The sequence below is a fragment of the Solea solea genome, chromosome 20 (assembly GCF_958295425.1).
Source record: "Solea solea chromosome 20, fSolSol10.1, whole genome shotgun sequence".
Classification (NCBI taxonomy): Eukaryota; Metazoa; Chordata; class Actinopteri; order Pleuronectiformes; family Soleidae; genus Solea; species Solea solea.
The window spans coordinates 10,608,414-10,623,093 of NC_081153.1; the positions used below are offsets into that span (position 1 = coordinate 10,608,414).

Here is a 14,680-nt window from a genome sequence, read left to right on the forward strand (position 1 = left end):
AGGTTAATGAGAGGATACATGTGATCTTTTTTTTGTGCAGTTTGGCACTGGTTGCTAGTTGACACATTATATGCAATGTTTTCAAAACTATTGAAATGGCATACACACACACACACATCATCTATGAAACCAAAGTGACAAACCCAAAGCAGTTTTTTTGGATCTCCTTGGTGACAGATTTGACAGAGTCTCTTAAGAACCAGCTCGCAGCTCAGAAAATAGAAAACGGGCGGAATTGTGTCCTGTGACATCAGCCAAGGTGATTAGAATAATATCGCTCGGCTCCCCTTTCAACCCAAGCTGACAGGTAATTTCATGTCGAGGCATAAACAGCATTTGGCGTTCTGTATATCTCTCAACACGTTTGTCCTCCCTGTGCCCCTTTCACTGCGGATGACACCCTAACAGCGAGAGTAAATTTGGGAATGCTTCTGTTCGTGGCGGTGAGAATATTTTGCAGCAGTGGGGACACACTCAACGCAGAAGAAAGGGGTGTAGTTTGCAGGGATGAAGGAGGATGAAAGTCGGCTGAAACCAGCGTGAATAGTTCATGTCCTGAAAGTCACAGAAGAGGAAAGTTGCAACCTGCTGTCCTGCTCTAGGCTGGACGCTGGAGGTCTTAATACGGACCATATCTTTTTAACACCTACGGTACTTATACACTGTTAAGAACTGCATTTAAATGGGTTATTTTTTGATGTGCAATTTTCTTTCCATACATTATAAATCATGACCCATGAGGTTGTGTTGAATCATAATAATAATAATAATGCATTTCATTTATATAGTACTTTTCAGAAACTTAAAATTGCTATATAATAAAAAAGCATAAGAATGATTAAGGTAGTCATTAATGAGAAAAGAAAGAAGATCATTAAAGATTAAGAGCCCTGTTGAAAAGGTGAGTTTCGAGGAGCGATTTGAATAAGGAGAGGTCAGAACAGTCATGGATGAGTTAGGGTAGTGAGTTCCAGAGGGAGGTGGCTGGAGCGGAGAAGGCTCCGTCTCCCCAGATTCTGTGCTTAGTCCTGGGTGTCTAAAGGACTGGAGGAGGAGGACTTTGAACTGGATGTGTTGTGAGATGGGAAGCCAGTGCAGGATATGTGGCCCAGATTTGGTGATAAATGTGGGTCCAATGATTAACATGTGAGATGTATTGTGGTTGAGTTGGAGAACATTGGAGGATGCCTTGGTACAGGGGAGCTGGGGTGTCCAGAGACAGCGTTTACACCTAATAGTGTGTTTTGTTGGTGCCCACCTGGTGAAAGTTTGATAAAGCTCAAATGCACCGTGAGCAGAAATACCAATAAGTCCCTGTTCTCCCTTCTCCTCACTGGGGGATGTGGATGAGAACACCAAGGCTGTAGTCATAAATGCTACTCTCCCTGTGATGGGTGCAGATAGTGTTCACACCAGTAATGAACTGCTTTAGAGTTCATTTGGAAGAGGTCTGGGACCACCTCTTTTAAGAAGTTCGCAGTCCAGTTCCTTGGTTTCGCTTCAGAGGTTTTTTAACTTTGTTCATTAATGCTCCACAGGGTTTGGATAAACCTGAGTAAACAAGGCTGGTGTGAACAACTACCTTGAGTCGAGATTTGAGGCAAGGACCTTGGTTGACTTTTAGAGAGATGTAAGCAGAGACAGATTGAAGGGAAAGAGTAGCTGAGGGAGTTGCACTGCCACGCCATTGAGCAGTTTTCTTAGGTCATAAGGCCAGACGAAAAGAGATTTGCTTTGTCCTGCTATGATAAATCACCGCCTTCTTTTTTCTCTTCCTGAAACAGCAAGTTTTCTTCAAAAAGGATGGCACACTGAGGGAAAAGCACACAGAGAGAGTAAAACCTGATGGAGACTTTTTTTTTTATATTGCATTTTCTCTCCGTCCAGTGTTCCCGTGCCTCTTTTTTTTCCACATACAGTGTCAGTGACATTAAAAAAAAATAACATACCTTTGAAAAGTTGATGTAAGTAAGCATAGACTTTCCAAAGTATGTGTGTGTTTTTATGCTGTGACAGCAAAGATGATCTGAACAATAAGGAATAAGGAACTCTATTCTATTCTGTGCCTTCTATTACCCCGGGTTCCCTCATGTCTGTTAAATGTAAATGCACATTTTAACTTTGTGGAGTGAGTTCCTCGTGTCCTCCCTACTCGTCCGTGCGCCGCTTGTGTCTGGCAGCGTGGTTGTGTTCGTGCACAGAGCTTATTGTCACTGATGGATTTCACAACCATTGCCATCATCATCAGTATGACTCCAAGACATCCATTTTTCTCCCGTTTTAAGGAGCTATTTTCCTCTCACGGGGGAAGACAAGCAACACTTTATCCTCCTCTTGTCACTTAAGATGGCCTCAATATGTGAACAAAACACTTCAAACCTGATGTTGGGAAATATTTCTCTCTTTGTTTCCGTTCACGTTTTTGATAAGGGTACATGGTGATAATTGAAGGGGCTGCTTTTCAGCCATCCATCTTTTCTGATGGCTATTTATTATGTGTGACTGGAAAAAAAACCCTCCTCCCCTTCTTTGCTGTGTTCTTGACAAAAGTGGCCTCTGATTTTGACATGTAGTGTCACAGATATGTGATATTTGTTTATTTTTAAGAGACGGAGGTAACGCTGTGTACCTCCAGTGGGGCTTAGCTCCCATGATTCATAACAAGCCTACGAAACACTGATATCTACATACGTTTACCATGTTTCTCTTCTTTACCCACGTAGTACATATGCTGGTTCATTTGGACATAAAGTAAAATACTGATAAATCATGGTTGAGATGAGGGATTGTCTTTGCTGGGCCAAGAACATGTACTATATACATATAAAGTACATTGAGTTGGCTACTTTCCCTCCTACTTTTAAATGGCAAACACAATGATAAAGCACATCGCTGAGGAGTATATGGCTGCTATGTCAGTTAATTATTGATTAATGGAAAGTGATGTGATGCACTTTACTGGCAGCGGCGCGGTGCAGTTTCTGTTATTCTGTTTAACATGCTCAGCCTTGCAGTATTCATTTATTAAATTCACTCTGCAAACATTGACGAGCTTGCAATTTTCGTTCCATTGTTCACCTTTGTAAATGTGTATCTTTGTTGTCTTAACTCTTTCTAGCGGAGTGCGGAGGCACCAGCAAGGACGAGCCCGCCGGTCGTATCCTGTCTCCGGGCTATCCAGCTCCTTATGAACACAACCTGCACTGTATGTGGACCATCGAGGCCCCACCAGGAAGCACTATTAGGTTTGAGAAACACTCTTTGTTTCCTTTCTCAGGGCTTCTAGTTTACTGATTACATTGGTGTGTTTTTTTTTTCCCCCCATGCCTTTTTTTTTTTTCATTTCAATCTACCACCTTTCAGTATACTTCCAATTTAGCCCCGCTTTTTTGCAGTGGTATTCATCACTTTCACAGGGTGCTGTGTAATCAATCTTCAGTCAGTTGCGGTTGGCCTGTAGTTGAGTTACTACTGAGTGAGAGGAAATGCCACATTACGGCCTCCAGGTTTTAGACTTACACCAAAGCAAGTCAAGTGCTCCGAGTTAACTCCGGCTCATAGATGTTAAAGCCTTTACTTTGAAGAGTTTGCTAAAAACATCCTGCAAACATTTTTTTTTTCTTTCTAGCCAATTTAATCTATTTGGAGTTTGTGCCCTAGCACAGTGGGTCCCAAACTTTTCCCAGTCCCCATCAGACATGTTGACCTCCAGCCATGTACCCCCTAAAAAGTCTGTCTGTGTGGCACAACTGACCAAGGAGAGGCTGGGATCATTTCAGTGTCACAAAATAAATCACTGTCAGGCATAATGTGTTTTTCCAACTCTGAATAATTACCCCTAAACCCCCGCATTCAAGAAAATGTCACTTCTATCCTTCTCTTTTTATGTGTTCCCTCACTCTCCATGCATGTGTGTATGGTTTTATAAAATACCAGATTACGAATGGGAGGGCAATAATCTCTGCTCTTATAAACTGCATCGACTTTTTCCTATGTATTTATTAGACAAGAGTCATATTAGGGGATAGAAAACGTTTTTTGACTTTAATTGTATTTAATATTTAGTTTATGTCTGCTGCATCAGCTGACGTCTGATATTTGTTCTGGTAACTGCGGCCAACTTGTAAAAATTGTGATTGACTATGCCAAACATTGATATTCTTGCTGATATACTGAAACTGCAGTTATCACCAGCGCCTTAAAAATGTGCCCACAGTGTAGAGTTGTGTATAATTATTTGCATCGATCTATTTGTGGGCAGATGCTGCTTCATACTGTAACTTCCGAGTTCCATCATAAGTCTTCATTCAGGTTTGTTAGCGCCCTCACCACCTTTGGTTCCCTGGTATTTCTCTGCAGCATCCATGCCTTTGAGCCTACACATGCAATTCATTATTGAAGAGGGGAAAAAAACACTGTGATTCCTTAGCTCTGGGATTCCTTGTATACCACATGGTGTAGATGAAGGTAGCCTCAAATGGAATAGTACTGGATTGTGCCAGTTTTTTTTTGTTTGTTTGTTTTTTTACAGATGACAACTAAAATGCATGTGGCAGTGATATATGTACAGCTGCTGGGAATTATTAGAAGAGGAAGAGGCAATAACAAGATAAAAGGAATAGTGACGATAATGGAGGCAATGAGCCATTCTAGCACGGGCACATTCACTAGTGTCCTCTACGGAGCTGAAATGAGGGATCCAGGTCACATGGTACGCTGCGCAATGAAGCCATATTTATACGTCTAAAAGTGAGAAGCACATCCTCTTAAGTTGAGCTCAAGTGTTCCCCGAAACGTGGTGTACTATGTTTTTTAAAGTACCGCACTGTGTTGTTTTGACTGGCTCTTGTTCACAAGGCATCAATAGGACTAACAGTGTGTGAAGACCAGCGTAATTAGGCCCGTGTGGAACTTTCACAACATGGCTTGCAGCGGGGGAAAGTCAAACACTTGACTGCATAATTCCTTAATTATTGATTTCTTTCTTGGATTGATTCCTTTTTCCATACTCGTCCGTTGAACATTAAAACATTTGCATGTATTTATCCTTCAGCCAATTGATGACGCTGAAGGATATGTGTGTGTACAGTAAACTAGGACTGGTATTGTATTAATTAGGACCCACTACACACCAGGAATATACCATCAGCCAATAATGTGGCAGCGGAAAGTAATTGTCGTTGCCATATGAAAAGGTTAGAGAACTTTGAAAAGTGCTGATCTCCTAAACCTGGGCTTTTTTACATACGGTGCGTTTTCAGGCTATGGTAACTTAGATAACCTCTATATCTATAAGTAGGAATAACATGTTGAAGCTTGACACAAATGGGCTGCTACAGTAGCAGCCCATTTGTGTCAGGTTTAATTCCATAAGCCCAGAACATGAAATTGCACTGCATCCAGATTCAATACGCTGGACACTTTTACAAAAAAAAAAAAAAAAAACATTGTATGAAACCAGGCCACAAAGAACTGCGGCTATTTTGAGATCAACTCTGCAGCATTGGTATGAATGTTCACCGTGCTACTCTTTTCGGTGCCTGCAATTGCCTTTCAGAAATGTCGACCTCTATGATCATATACTTAAGTGTACTTGAGACCTTATTTGCATAAAGTCCTCCAGTCTCGTTGAGTCCCCTTACTGTGGATTTGTGGTCTGGATTTGTTCCCTGACAGAAAAGGAGGTAGTTTGTGCAAGGTCAAGCCAAAAGAAGAGAATTTTAAAATATCACATAATTACAGCCCTCAAACATTTATTTGAAATTATCGTCATCTCAACACTGAAATACCCTCAGTCTCAAAATAATGTGCACTTTTCAAACACTGTCCACTTTGTACCAGAAGTTTGTGTATATAGTTTAGTTGTGCAGTGAGCTAAACACTCACACTTTCACAAAGGTGTGTGTGTGTTTGTATCTTCCTGGGAACCTTTGAGTTTTCCAAAATGTGAATTATTTTATCTTTTTACATATTTATACCAGCTTGTCCAGCACTCTCAGTGTCTAATTTTGAAAGCCAGGCACTTTGGTCGTTCTAAATTGGATGTCAGGCAAATATTTGAGATTGGACTGGGATAAGCAAAGGATCAAGGGAAGCAAAGGTGTGTGTGTGTATGCGTGGGTTCTATTAACCTCGGCTTTTATCTCTGATTCCATTTCCCAGTTCCAAACCTTCCCGTCTGAAAATAATTGTGAAGCGCCACGTATCTGTAGGACAACTCTGCTTACACATTCTTACATCATGTTCCTCACAGTACTCGGATTGACCGAGCCCCGCTGCAAGCACAAATTCAGGTTCTGGTGTGTCGGTCGTACGACTCGTGCCCTCTGTTTTGCTTCGAGTCTTTTGAGGTCCGTGGTGTGACTATGCCTCAGCCGTGATGTATGATCCCACAGGGACAGTCCCACAGAGGCCACATGTATTGATGAGGTTAGCTGTTCGTGTGACATTGCTTTAAAATGCACAATCTCCATTAGTTAGTGAGCATACCGGCAGCTGCAAGACTTACTCGACTGTACCTCTCTGTTCTTCCTTATTCCCTCACATCGCGCACATAATCTGCGCGCGCCCTAACATACGTGCTTGTTTATCATCTTCATGCACACATTCACCTACTCGGGAGACTCCCCACAGGACTCGTGATTGCAGCTAGACTGTTTTGTATGCTTAGGAGAGAGTCTCAGCCCTTCCAATGTCTCTTATATGAATACAAAATAGTTGAGACAAAGTCAAAAGAGACCCGAGTAATCTCTTCCATCTAAGTCTTCCCTACATCTCCTCGCAGCATTTCCTCTGACACTTGATTGAACCGTTTCATCTCATTAAGAGACGGGCAAGTGAAAAGGAGAGCCCTCAGCTGTACATGTCAAAACATGGAAGATCTCAGAAAATACACATTGAGACCTGAATTCCCTTCTCCTCAATGAGGAATACTGGATTTCATCCAATCACAACCTGTTGTTTTATTCATTCCTCATGCCATCCGTCCTCCCTCCACCCCCCCATCCAACCTGACTCCCAGGCATTTTGTTTTAAGTGCACAAGTAAATTGAGGCAACCGCGTCTCCCCCTCTTTCCTCTGAAATGCTTCACAATTTGAAGACAATTTGTGAAGCATTTTGCTCACATTCTTAGGTAGCTGCAGCAGCAGTGTCTCTCCATCACATAGCACAGTAACAGTATAATTCCAGGTTTAAACAGGTTTTTCACTGCCGGGCCAAATAACGAAGAGAACGTGCAAATTTCTTTTCCGGGTCATGCCACAACGTGCATCAACCTTCCAGCCGATAGTTAACATAGCCATTATATGCACCCATTTATTTTTGTAGTGAGCCTTACTTTTTAAAACTTCTCACTGTGGTCAGTATAATTTATTTCATCATTTGGATCATCTAAATTATTGATTTATAGCGGAAATAGAGGAAAGGGTGGAAAATTGGAGCTGCTGTAACATTATCAGGGCTATTTTGTTACATGCGTGACAAAGGGGTGGAAAACAGAGCAGAATAACAATTGGCAATGGAAATTATGTTTATTGCCTTTTTTAGCAGCTTGAACCTGGTTTAAAAATCTCGTGTGTACCTGCTAAATTTTAGCGTGAGAGAGGTTTTACAAAGCAAGATAGCGAAGGAATGTAGGACTACAAAGAATGCTAAGCTTTTTTTTTATACCTTCTTTAAGACTAAATGATTTGGAGAAAATATCTTATTGTGATTTTTCAGACACATTTTTGCGATTTGACTTTTGTTATTAGAGTTCAACATTTTGTGCCATTGATTCAAAGGAGGATGGAGCGTTCCCACGTGAGATGCTGTAAAAAAATATGAACTGCTGTGCAAGGGTTAGAAGCCAAACATATTGTTTCTAACGTGGATGTATGTCACTTTTTAAATTGGCATCGAACGAGGATAACTGGATGATTAAACCTTTGCGATTTGGTAAATATGTCATTTCAGATTGTGAGATTGTCAGATTTGACAACAACTTATACTTCGTCCCCATTACCTTCCTACATCACCTCTTCTCATCTTACCACTTCTGCCTCCCAAGTCTTTGCTCTCACAAAGTGACAAGGAGAGATGGGCTAATTAGATCTTGTATAAAAGGAACCAATTATCCCCACAGTCGGCCGATTTTCTTCCTATCCTTCTGACCACCCAGCACAAATCCCTTCATGCTTCAGATGTTCCTTCTGCTCTCCAGCAACCTCTTATCCTCCTGCCATCATCCTCCTCTAGTGGCCATGGCCGTGGTTGATATTGGTCTTCCAACCTACCTCTCCATCTTTTTATATATCTGTACATAGAGCATGAGTCCACTCTTGTCTGGCAGTCATGAATGTTGCATTAAAAACATCGGACCTTTCAGCGTGTCAACAGCATTTATATTCCCAATACTATACACGCGCCTACATGCCGTCCATATGCGCATTCATATTCCACGCAGTCACGCACATAGCTGCGCATGTATTAGAAAACAAGCCATGAATTTTATTCATGTTGGCAAATCCTGTGAAACACCACCTCACTGTCTGGAGTATGGGGAGGTGGAGTATTGATAGAAGGGTTGTAGTACCTGAGGGCTTTTGCATGACAACCATCTGACTGCCTGGGGCGCTTACTCGACACAGATGAAGGCTTTGAACGTCACCTTTGGTTGGTGGAAGAGCAGGAGAAAGAAAGGGTAGGAAATGATGAATCCACCAATGTAACCATGTGTGGAATTTAGTTCAATTAAATTAAATTAAAACGCATCACTTTACTAGGGCTCCTATTATACTTATATAGAAATTGTTGTCTTACATATTGACTATTGTGATTATGAGTGAGCCAAACATAGTGTATTTAATTAGATAGTGTTTTGTCATCTCTTCCATTCTTTCTAGCAAATCCACCGTGACATATTTTCTGGCACACAAAACAGACTGAGATCTGGCCAGCCTCTAAATATGTAGTTTAAATTATTACTAACAACATGTTAGTGATGTTTTTCATTTGAATGTAGATGTGATATAACAGCTTAGGGCACACCTGTGTGCCTACATTTTTTTTTTATTCAAGAGTGTTTCGACGGGCATTGTTCCAAACTCAACCACACAAAACAAAAGAAGAAAAGTGTCTACTTTAACTTTTAATACCTTTAAAATAGCGGTTCCTTTTAGTTCAATTTTGACGGCAAAGCATAGCAGGTTGTCTGGGGACCCCCCGAGCTTCTTCAGGATGAGTAAAGCTACTGTCTGTCTTCGTTCACCTCTCATTTGTATTACTATTTCGATTTATGCGTTATCACTGAACATTCGTGAGAGTATTGCAATTATAGTCATCGTTATGTTTGCTAGCTTTTTAGATAAGGATATGAATATGAGCCCTGTATGCGAGGATGGTGTTGTTCCATCATCGGTTTCACAGATGTGAATGTTTACGTGCAACCTTGTAATGCAGCATATGCTTTACATACACACTATACAACGCCCCCTGTTCCTCTGTGTGAATATGTGCTGAAGACGCCCCGTGTGCATCTGTTTGTTTTGTGCACACACTTTGTTCACAGGCATCACACCAGGACTTGTCGAGTAGGTTATGTACAGTAGCCACACACACACACACACACGCACACACACACACACAGCACATTGTTGAGTAGCCTCTGGCTGTTGCTCACACATCAGACAGTATGGAAATCGCAGTCTGACACCAATTATGCAGAAATAGTGGGAACTTGTTGCTAAAGCCGACATATCAGTGGGTTGCCGTTTCTCCTCTGCATCATCCTTAGCTCTGTGTATGTGTGCAAAGGAGTGAGGATCCTTAAACCACATAATATGCCGTGCACTCCTCTGAAATGGATTGGCCTTGGAAAGCGGTTACATTTCAACTAGAGCGCATGACTAGTGGACAGATTCTATCAATCAATCAAACTTTATTTACAGAGAGTTTTTATTTTTTTTTTACAAATAATTTAGCACAAAATGCTTTGCATAATAAAAAAAAGCTGCCAGCTCCCAGGAGCTCAGCCGCCTGGCAAGGAGCCACCATTTTAGATTTTTTGGAAATATTAACCAAGATAAAAAAAAGGGGACATTAGCTAAAAGCCAGATTAAAAAGATAGGTCTTTTAATGGACTTTTAACCTCAGGGTCCACGAGGGTTCATAGGGTAAAAGCAAGTCTGTGAGGTAGGAAGGAACGTGGGCATGAAATAACAGAACATGTTCAGATCTGTTTCGATCTGTTTGCTCGCAATAATGCAATTACATCGTCGGGAAATGTATTTTACCCATCAATAAATAAATGTCAGGTGTTTTTGAACTGCGTTTTATATTATCTCACTGAGACGAGTAGATGCAAATAGATCTCAGCCCCGGTAACTTATGTTTGCCGTAACATTTGTACATTTGCAGAAAACAACTTTACTCTCCTAACATCCTACATGCGTTAGAATGTCTTAATGCCAAATGCAAAAAAAAAAAAAATGTGTGAGAATGTGTCAGAAGATAAACAAACACATTAATGAAACAAGCTGAATAAATATCAGTCTACCACCGGTAATAAAAGAACGGAAGAAAGTCGTACTGACACTCTCTGACACTGACACTGACATGTATACGACTCCAATCAGTATATAAAGAGTCTAATGCATAGGCTAACACACACACACACACACAAACACAAACTCACAGCGCATTACACATAGAATGGACGGCCCGCTCGCTGACAGCTGTCTCGGCACAAGTCGTGGGCTAGATACTTTGACAGCATCAACTTTCTGATGTCTAGACTCGCACTATTAAATGCCATGGCAGACATGTCTGCTTGACTGACACCGTGAAAGATCCATTCAGTCAGTGCTCTGGCTTTGGATTCTGTGTTTTCACCTGAAAAGTCATTTGTTTTGTTTTCTTGTCTCCTTTAATAACAGTCATTTGTATTCTCTTTAATCTTTTAAATCCCACAGTAGTTTTGTGTAATGTATTACATCAACCTCCCTGGTCCGGACTTTTTTTATATTGTAGAAATCATGAATTGTCGGGCCTAATTTGGTAGATCATTATTTATTTATTTATTAAAAAAATAAAAAAGCAAATGCAATCCAAATGCCCTGACCTATGTATTTTGTACCACCGACATTATGTTGAAGGAGCAAATGGAGCCTAGACTTTTCCCTTGACTGCATATTTTAATGAGAACACTGCAATGCAATCAGCTTCTATTAAAAGACCTAAGATCTGTTTGAACAAACTGAAATACAAAGCAAAGATAAGACAAACTTTTTTTTCCCCCTGCCTCTCTTCGCTTTTTTTTTTTTTTTACAAAGGCTGATTCAAAGGGCTTTAAGTCTAAATCCACAGTCGGTGTTATCTTCCAGCTGTCATGGCTTCTAAAGTACCGTCTCTCTATTTCTTTAACAGTCTACATTTCCTGGTTTTCCACACGGAGGAGGTCCACGACGTGCTCCGAATCTGGGATGGGCCTCAAGATGGAGGGGTTTTGCTGAGGGAGCTGAGTGGTTCGGTGGTGCCCCCGGATGCCCACAGCACCTTCAACACTGTCAGCCTGCAGTTCACCACGGATTTCTTCACCAGCAAGCAGGGCTTTGCTCTGCAGTTCTCTGGTAGGGAGAGGGGGTGAAGGCAAAGTCAGATGAACGGGGGATAAATAATTAGGTGGAGACTGGGTGTAGAAGGATAAAAACCAATTCACTCCTCACTGGTTTAAGTGACAAACCATGATGATAAAATCCCTTCATCATCCTCTCTCTCGTCGCTATAACCGTGTCTTGCCTTTCTTCTCCAGTTTCCACTGCTACCTCCTGCAATGACCCAGGCATGCCTACTAATGGTACCCGTGGCGGAGACAGCAAGGAGCCTGGGGACCATGTGGCGTTCCATTGTGATCCTGGCTACATCCTGCAGGGGGCCAACAGGATCACCTGTACCGAGATTAACGGCCGCTTCTTCTGGCAGCCAGACCCTCCCACATGCACGGGTGCTCTATGAACACGGCACATACAGTAGTCCTCACTTGTGATGATGAAACTACTCTTAATGTTGTCACATACATACATCTTGTGTGGTCTTTTTGTGAACAATAAGACCAACCCTGGCTAAAGAAACTCAATAAGATTCCATATCATGTAACGGTGACATGAGAGGACAATGTAAAAGTAGGTTACTTCAAGTATATTATGCCCCACAGCCGTTCTAAAACAGTAGGCAGTGTAACATCTCTCCTGCCGGCAGCACTTTTTGTCAAAAAGGTAGACTGTGCCGATTCCTAAGGTGATTACTTAAAAGACTCCTCAAGTGAATCTAAATTGGCAAACCGGATTGTTGTGAACCCCAGACGTTTTTTTTCTGCAGTCACTGCAGCAGAGACAGAGAGATCCGATTATCCTCTTCCTCAATAACAGCACAGACCTCTAGGGCAGACTTCCACTCTTTTTTACAGTCTCCTTTCATGTCATCCCACGCTCTATAAAACAATGTACAATGTATGAAGCAATAGCAGGCAATACCTTGTTTATTAACTGCTCTAATTAATCACTTTAATACACTGGTATATGTATATATATATATATAAATATATATATACATATATACATATATATGTGAGAATGTGGTAAGCTAGTGTTTATGGGCAATAGCTACTTCAGTGGGGAAATGTAAGTAACACAATTTTTGAGGGTAGATTTCTTACTGTGACATTAAATCAGTTGTTCCCTTTTCACAGCTCCATGTGGCGGGAACCTGACGGGCTCTAGTGGGCTGATTCTGTCTCCGGACTATCCTGAACCTTACCCTCACGGGAGGGAATGCGACTGGAGGGTTACTGTCACACCAGACTACGTCATCTCTCTGAGCTTCAACCAGTAAGTTCTACGAGTCTAAAAAAAACACGTTATGTCTATCAAACTGGAGTTGGTCACAATAGCTAGGTTTTAAATTGGCACGAAAACACAGAGACCACTGCAAGTGTTCTAATGTTATGTCGTGTAAACGTCTGTTCCCAGGTTCAGTTTGGAGCCCAGTTATGACTTCTTACATATCTACGACGGGCCGGACTCCCTCAGCCCTTTGCTGGGAAGTTTCTACGGCACAGATGTTCCAGATCGCATCGAGAGCAGCTCCAATACGCTCTTCTTGGCTTTCCGCAGTGACGCTTCCCTGAGCAGTAATGGATTTGTGCTGCAGTACACAGGTGCGTTACTTTTGCTTGTCGGAATTCCCCGTTTTTGACTAATTGGATGAAGCATGGCATTGTCCGTGTTTGCAACGTCCAGTGTCTTTAAAGTTCTGGAGAAAACGGTGCGTTTTAAATAGTCTACGCGCGTTCGTTTCCCCGAGCAACTCGTGTGTTGAAATTCTTCCCCTGGCAGAGTGAGAATAGATTAACCCTCTGCTGCTTATCGACCACGCAGATTGTTTCTTTTTTTTTTTTTTTTACTTTTGCCTATTGTCTAGTCCGGAGCGAGTGAGATTAGCGGTGTGAAAATTGCTTCTGACAAAGAACGGGGGCGTCTGGGCTGCGGCGGCGTGATCACCGCCCCCGCCATTTGTGCCGCGGTCTGCTTTGGCGTCATTATTGATCTGTGCCTCCTCTAGTAGCTGACTAACACAGAGAATCATGAAAATGAGACGCTGACAGCATTTGTGCCTCAGCTCTTTGATTAGTGCTTAGCAGACACACAAGAGGCTTCTTGTGAATTAGAGCAAACTGTTTTTTTTTTCCTCCTCTCCTCTCATGTCTGAGCTTAGCTGACCACGGCATGTTGTTTGCGCAACCCTAATTCACTTGCTTACTAATGTACGTGTGGAATTTTACAGAGTAGAGTTTAATGAGCAGCACAAGACATATGTGTTTCCGCAGCTGTGTTTCAGACTGTCGTGGCGTCAGTACTTGAATGTTAAATCCTTCACCTAACGAATATACAGATGCTCAACAACCTCTAAATTAGACGGAGCATCTTTGTTAAGGGCTTTGCTTGAGAGAACACTGTTAAATCTCCTTAAATCTCCTCTCCTCAATTAGAGCTGTTAAGGTATCCGGCACTTAACCAATTTCACATCGACCCTGGACTTTCTTTCTCCGCTGATATCCAGAACGGTTTTAATCTTTACAAAGCGACTCAGCGGATTTTCTGTATATAACTGATGGCGAGACCCAGGGTTTTGGTGTGGCGGCGTTACAGAGTCTACCTCTTAACTGACTCCCAGCAATATTTACTCCAGTGTGTAATATGGTGTGTGATACTGTACAGCCAATCTGGTGGAGCAGATGGACTCAGTGTGTGGCCCAGAAAAACTCCCTCTCCTGACTTTCAATTCTCCACACTAATGAACCATAACCAAATAATACATAAATTACCTCCTCAGTTTCAGACAAAAAACATGGCACAAAAGCGCGTTTGGCTGCAGGTTTGCGTCTGTTTGGTTGGGGGAAATAGCAAGTTGACGAGTTGGCGCGGGAAGAATTTGGTCGGCACGCCGCTGAATATTGCATTACAGATTCTGCCTGAGGTGCTGTCAGCCTCTTTACCAAGCAGTCGTTATGTCCTTCTGTTTCTGTGTCTCTGACCGTGTGTGTGAGTGAGCAATATGTGGGGAGGAAGTTTTGGGTGCCTGAGCCACATTTGAACACGTAGACGAAGTCATGGATAGAAAAAAATAAAAAATCAAAGGTCTCA

The 14,680-nt window shown here is 41.9% G+C and overlaps 1 protein-coding gene across 1 annotated transcript in view; it reads left to right on the forward strand.

Moving 5' to 3' along the window:
• csmd2 (CUB and Sushi multiple domains 2) overlaps positions 1–14,680 on the forward strand; it is a 207,931-nt gene that overhangs the window by 132,017 nt on the left and 61,234 nt on the right. The window contains exons 26-30 of the mRNA XM_058618872.1: positions 3,119–3,245; positions 11,406–11,608; positions 11,791–11,982; positions 12,727–12,865; positions 13,007–13,194. Coding sequence (XP_058474855.1) covers positions 3,119–3,245; positions 11,406–11,608; positions 11,791–11,982; positions 12,727–12,865; positions 13,007–13,194 — 849 coding nt within the window. The remainder of the gene's footprint in view (positions 1–3,118; positions 3,246–11,405; positions 11,609–11,790; positions 11,983–12,726; positions 12,866–13,006; positions 13,195–14,680) is intronic.